The sequence below is a fragment of the Netta rufina genome, assembly GCF_964035555.1.
Source record: "Netta rufina genome assembly, chromosome: 1".
NCBI classification, from domain to species: Eukaryota; Metazoa; Chordata; class Aves; order Anseriformes; family Anatidae; genus Netta; species Netta rufina.
The window spans coordinates 127,738,745-127,745,150 of NC_140123.1; the positions used below are offsets into that span (position 1 = coordinate 127,738,745).

Below are 6,406 nucleotides of genomic sequence, written 5' to 3' on the forward strand. Positions count from 1 at the left end.
TTAGAACAATACAGAGAGCTAAAAAAGCAATATCAATATATGTGGTAGAAGTTGCAAAAATATTGTTACTACTGATATAACAGCATAATGATAAAAGAGAAATAAGGGTGGTTACTACTTCTAACTGATGCAGGTGAAAAATCAAGCAAAGAGTTGAATGGGTAGGAAAGTGGCATACCAAAAGAGAAAATAAATGGATCAACCAGGAATAAAAAAGAAATGTATTGTTAAAAAAAAAAAAAAAAAAAAAACACACACAAACAAACCACCGACAGTGTACATTGATAGGTTTAAAACAGAAATGTAAATGAAAAGGCAAAACCTACATTATCACCCTCAAAAGTAGAGAGTTTAGCCCAGTTGCTAATACACAACTCAGCAAAGTCAGGGGTTTTGCTGACTCTCTGAGAAGCTTCTGAAAATGCCTAACAATTTAAGCGTATGAAAGAACTCTTTGCTTCTTTGAGACATTAAAAAAAAATAAATAAAAATCAGGTTCTCACAACTGCTGTGTGCTACCACAGGGCTTGAATGCATTTTTTAAACACCTGAGAACCATTTCTCTGTAGCTAAGACACCAAAGAGAGATCAAATGAGTGCATAATGGTAAGCATAGGAAGACTTCATGATGAATATGAAATATCAAACCAGAAAAAGTGCGTTAACAAAAAAATCACGAAAATTTCCAAGAGGACTCAGTACCCTATATGTGCCTCTTGTGGAAAATTTTGCAACTACTTCTGAAGTATCCATATCCACATTTCCATGGTAGTCTAATGAAAGGGAGCAAAAGGTAAATGAACAAACAAAAAATACTTTTGTTTGAATGCTGAACCAAAAAGCTTCAGTAGATAGTTTCAACAGTAAATAGATGCATCACTTAAAACAAAACAAAACAAGAACTCCTTTATTTATAAGCTATTTTTTCAATTAAGATGGCAAAGCATTTCAGATGTTATAACCAGTGAAAGATTTGTACCCTAGAATGTCTCTCAGTGAAGACAGTTTTGTCAATCTACTCAGCTTAAGATATGACCCTTATACACTTTGGCTAAAAAATGCTGTCATTTACACAGGTGTATATACAATGACGCAAGCCTCTAAATTTACACAGGTGTGACAGAAGTATTTGGCAGAAATATTTTGCTGATTTAAAAAAAAAAAAGAATCACATCAACTTTTACAGTTGTGTCAAGCTATAACATATTCTGTGATGATGGCACTGCTCCACAGGTTCTTCATAGAACTAAAAATTTTGCACACTGTGTCTAACTAAAGACTAACTCACTGATATCTGTGCTTGGAATTGGTGAACTTAAGACTGCTACACTTAATATCCTCGTGTTTCCTTTTAAAAAGTGACCAATTTATTGTTTAGTATTCTTTTCAGTTCTATATTCATTTTAAAAAGAAATCTAAACACTGCCTAGTTTGTGACCTGTTATTCCTATCATCAGTGTTTTACCTGTATACCCAATTTCCCATTAGTACAGCATTTTCTTACAATAAACAGAACCATATTTTTTTTAATCTTTTTTTTTTTTTTTTTTTTTTTTTGTAAAACCACAGGACACTGGCAGGACAACTGAAAAGCAAGTTTCATTTCTTGGAGTGTTTTTTTAACATTGCTTTACATTTATTACTTTTTCAGTTTGGTCATGTCTCTAAGTAGTTCTTCCAAGCTTTCTTGCTGTACCTGAAGTAATAAAAATGTGACAATATGAATGTTTTAGTCTTGATTCAGATCTGAGATCTTCTGGCCATGCTAACCAATATGACTCTATAAAAGACTGTCAGCTAGATCTGCAGTGCAGGTTCTTGAAGATTCTAAGTGTTTTGCCTCTAATTTTAATTAGTTTTGCAGTTAATGTTTGGCCAACTTCAAATTAATTAGTGACTCAAAGAGGAGAAAGAAAAGGGAGAGTTTATTTGAAATGGGCTGCACTTGCTTCAAGTTTCACTTGCTTAAACGGGGTAGCACAAGTATCAGTCCACCAAGGTCACTGTTAAACTTATACTATAATGAAGAGGGAATCAGGCCCAGACCAACCTAATGTCAGCTTTTGATACAGCTGTGGAAATTTTTAGTAGCATTTGGTATTTTCACCAAATCAGAATGTCATTTGGAAACTGAGAGGGAGGTGGGAATCTAAATAAACATCTATGAGGAAAAAAAAAAAAAAAAAAAGATAACTGAAGTTTAAAGGGTCATTCCCTTCTCTTCACAGAAAGGACGGTGGAGTGCTCTTCCTGGATTTAACAGTAGGGGCGTGGGAAGCTCTCAGATGTCACAGGGTTGTAGATAACATTTGAACATATGATTAGCTTTTGTGAGCTGTCTTTAGAAACCTTACATTTTTCCCCCCCGCACCTTACCCAGAGATCCTACGTGCTTTCCTTCCCTTGAGGTTTTGGGACACTTAAAATGTTGCTTTGACAAAAATCAAGGATGTGGAGAAGTTTTTCCTGTGTGATGTCATTTTGCTGCCCTTTATAAGCCTCTGCAAAGAAGAAGGGAACCAAACGAGAATTCTCACTCAGGCACATGCAAACAAGGGAAAGCAAGAAGCACAGAGGAGTATCAAGTTTCAGATACCAACCAGCCACGACGAACAGAGAGCCATGCAACAGACTAGTCCCTACTGCTGCCTGGAGCACATGCTGCTTGTACTCTGTAGCCTGAAGGCTACAGTCGCCTTTCCCAACTCCTCTCCACTGCTGAATCCCAGCTGGGGGAATGGAGATCGCCTGATGCACCTGTATACATCTTCAGAGAGGAACAGCTTCCATCTCCAAATCAATGCTGATGGCTACATTGATGGTGTTCCTCATCAAACCATATACAGTAAGTAGTTTACTACGGACCCTCAGTCTTTATGGGAACAGGGGAGGGAGGACAAGACTTTTGTTTTCTTGCTACCTGTAGAAAATTCCATCCTCTTGTTAGGCATTGGGACAGAGGAGTATAGCTATGGGTTGGAAAACATACACAATTATAATGCTTCTTTTGATTAACAAATAAAATTGCTTCAAAGAAATATAGCAGGTGGGAAATTTCTTTCATTGTCTCAGAGCACTACATTTCTATGGTTGTTGTAATCCTCTTCAAGCAAAAACTACCTGAATTATCCTTCACTGCATGATTTTACCTACAGTTTCTTGTGGAAGTTCCTATTAGAATTTGGTGATATGTCCCAAAGAGCTACTTCATGTTGCAGTGACAGCATTGTACTACAGAAAGTCATCGCAGTACCGGTTGGGGAACTGATTGTGTCCACAGAATCTTTATTCTGGGATAGAGAGCTGCTAAATACCAAAACTAGGTTATATCCTTTCAAATATAGCTGTAGCTCTCTTTATTTAAAATTGATTTGTAAGGCAACCTTCGAATTCTTATGTCTGAAGAAGGTGCGTGGCACTAATTCAGCAATGTATAGAACATGGGTAAATAAGCATGACATGTTTGATTAAATGGGGGGAAACTGCAGAAGGCCAGACTGTCATAAATGAAGAGCTACGCCTTTGGAGTTCATAAGAAGTAAACATCCCCTTTTGTAACTAAAATCTTCTATCATAGTTTATTTTCATGGAAAATTCAGGTATCCTTGGCTGAATGCCTGCCCAAACAGCATAACTAGTTAAAAAATGTTGTTGCTCTTGTTGTTTATTTGTTTGTTACATTTTATTTTTTTAAGACATGGGGTTATTTCATAGGATTCCAAAATTACTTCTCTTCTAGCATCACTCAAATCACAAGTAGCTATGCACTATAAAGTCATTTATTTCATTACCACATAGCATGTTCTTCACCCACACAATGCAAAATGTAAACACATCTTGTGATATTTGTGTAGAAGTATATAAGGAAAAAAAAAAAAAAAAAAGATATTTTGAAAAGTTGTAATTTGTTAAGGAGAAAAAGGGATCAAGTTTCACTATTTTTTCTTTTAAGGAATTGCTGATGAAACACTTTTAGGAATGCCTGTGCTGTCTTGCTGCTATTCTTCTTGCATATTTATAGGTTTTATAAAATTCACTTTTAAGTATGTTGGTCAAGAACCAGGGAGAAATTGTCGACAATAACAGCCAGCAAAATATCACGTTTTGCCAATGTCTGCCTTGAAACAAAACCACCTATATTTGGAATGGTAGAATAGTGGAAATCAGACAAAGGGGTCATGAAAGGGAAGGTGACTGAATCTCTGCCAGGTCGCCACAGTGCCACTCAGACACCAGGTAAATAAGAAGTCCAAAGTGCTGCACAGACTGGGCAGAGGCTGGGTGTATACACCTCTCCTGGGTAGGACCTAAGGGTTACAGAGGACACCAAATCAAATACAGCACACTCAGTTTGAGAAGATGACAAGCCATCTACTGTGATCAGTGGATCAAGGGAAGTTAGTTTTCCCCCTTTAGTTGTCATGAGGGAAACTGCACTTGGAGTACTATAGCAACCCCAGTTCAAGATGCATGTGGAGAAACTGGAAATGGTCTAGCAGAGGGTTTGCAGATTGCCCAGGCACCTTGAGCACAAACTTTTGAAAAAGATTTAAGGAGGTGATCTTTTTAACACAACAAAAAGGAGGTTAAAGATAATCTAATACCACGTAGCAGTTGCTATAGGGCAGTCATAAAGATGAGGGATCCAAACTCCTCGTTGTCATGGCTAGTGACAGAAGAAAGGGTAATAGCCCCAAATTGGGGTTTGGGACTTCAATTAGGATGTTAGAATAAAATTGTCTTTGAGATTCTACTACCGTACTGGAGCAGGGCACCCGGAGAGTTGGTAGCATTTCCACCCTGGGAGCTGTCCAAAGCCACAGCTAGATCTAGGGTGCACAATAGTCTCAATTCACATGGTAAGTGGGTTCAGACTCCTCAGAGGACACTTCCAGTCACCATTTCTGTGGACCAGTAAGGCAAAGGTGCAATGTCGAACTGGGTCCTGGATTTGACATCTTTGTTTTCTTAAACAGGTGCCTTAATGATCAAGTCTGAGGGTGCTGGCTGTGTAATAATCACAGGTGTGAAGAGTGGACGCTACCTATGCATGGACATGAAAGGAAACATCTTTGGATCGGTGAGCCACCTTTACTAAGACTCATTTAGGGCAAATCTGTATAGCTACAGCAGGAGGATTCAGGCTTAAGCAAGCTGACAACCTGCCATTTAAATTAAACTTTCCTCTCTTTTTTGTTTGTGTTAAATTGTAGAGCTGAATTCCTGCTGGGATAAATGAGAGCAGAATGAGATCCAATGAGATCTTACAGTCTTGCTGTAGTGTAGATCCACAGGTTGGGAGTAGCTCAAACAATGCAGACCTCTGAAAGAAAACAGTGCTATCTGAATAATACCTAAGTTGAAAATGTAGGCACCCATAATAGATTTGTGTTTAACTGAGCTTGAAAACACCCTGCTGAAAGAGCTCATTCCTCTTTTCATCTTTAATTGGTACTTGTCTTTTACCAATTGCCTTTGATCACAGTTGTCACAGTTGTCTTTTTTTTTTTTTAAGCATTACTTCAGTCGAGAGGACTGTGTGTTCAACCATAGGACACTGGAAAATGGATATGATGTGTACCAATCTCCCAAGCACAACTTTCTGGTTAGTTTAGGCAGAGTTAAACAAGCTTTCTTCCCTGGTATGAATCCACCACCGTACTCCCAGTTTTTGTCCAGAAGAAATGAAATCCCTTTGTTTCGATTCAACACACCTGAGCCCCACAGAAATACTAGAAGTGCAGATATTGATCCAATGGATCCTCACCAGATCCTGGTCCCACAGAGAAAGGTCTCTGCATTAGGATCTCAGCTGCAGCTACAAACAGACTTTTCCCACATGCCCAGGGAACCCATGAGAATCAATCAGAATGATGTGGTGAACCCAGATGACCCACATGCCATGATGGAAGCCAGGAGGTATGCGAGTCCTCGCTTTTATATTACAAGATAACTGGGGCCACCTGCAAATTGATGACATGCATGAGTGAATATAATAGACAAAAGGAGGTGCCTAGCACACTCAATTTCTGACTCTTAAGATGGCTATTAGAAAACTGAAAGATACTGGGAAAAAATACTGTATTTCAAATTCTGTCCTTACAGATGACAGCTTACTGAAAAAAAGAAAAGAAAAAAAAAATAGAGTTGCACTCTGCTTTACTGGAAAGAAGAAATTTTCAAAAAGAATAATACAAACCAAATATTCTAGGGTCTGAATTACCCTTGGTATGCATCAGTGAGAAACAAAATTCACTGGAATGAATGGGAAACTGATGTAGCTTGGAAGATACTTGGGCCCTGGAGCAATTGATATTCCAGCAGAGGCAGAGAATCCTCTTACCAGCTCACTTGCAAGCACAGCAGACTAACTAACCAATGGTGTGTTATATTATTATATAAAATT

The 6,406-nt window shown here is 38.1% G+C and overlaps 1 protein-coding gene across 1 annotated transcript; it reads left to right on the forward strand.

Moving 5' to 3' along the window:
* Positions 1-2,622: 2,622 nt before the first annotated feature.
* FGF23 (fibroblast growth factor 23) lies at positions 2,623-5,953 on the forward strand (the record flags this gene model as incomplete). The annotated part of the gene is made up of 3 exons (XM_084286529.1): positions 2,623-2,845; positions 4,977-5,080; positions 5,516-5,953. 3 exons carry the CDS (start codon positions 2,623-2,625, stop codon positions 5,951-5,953), a joined length of 765 nt encoding a protein of 254 aa, XP_084142655.1.
* Between the last annotated feature and the right edge of the window lie 453 nt (positions 5,954-6,406).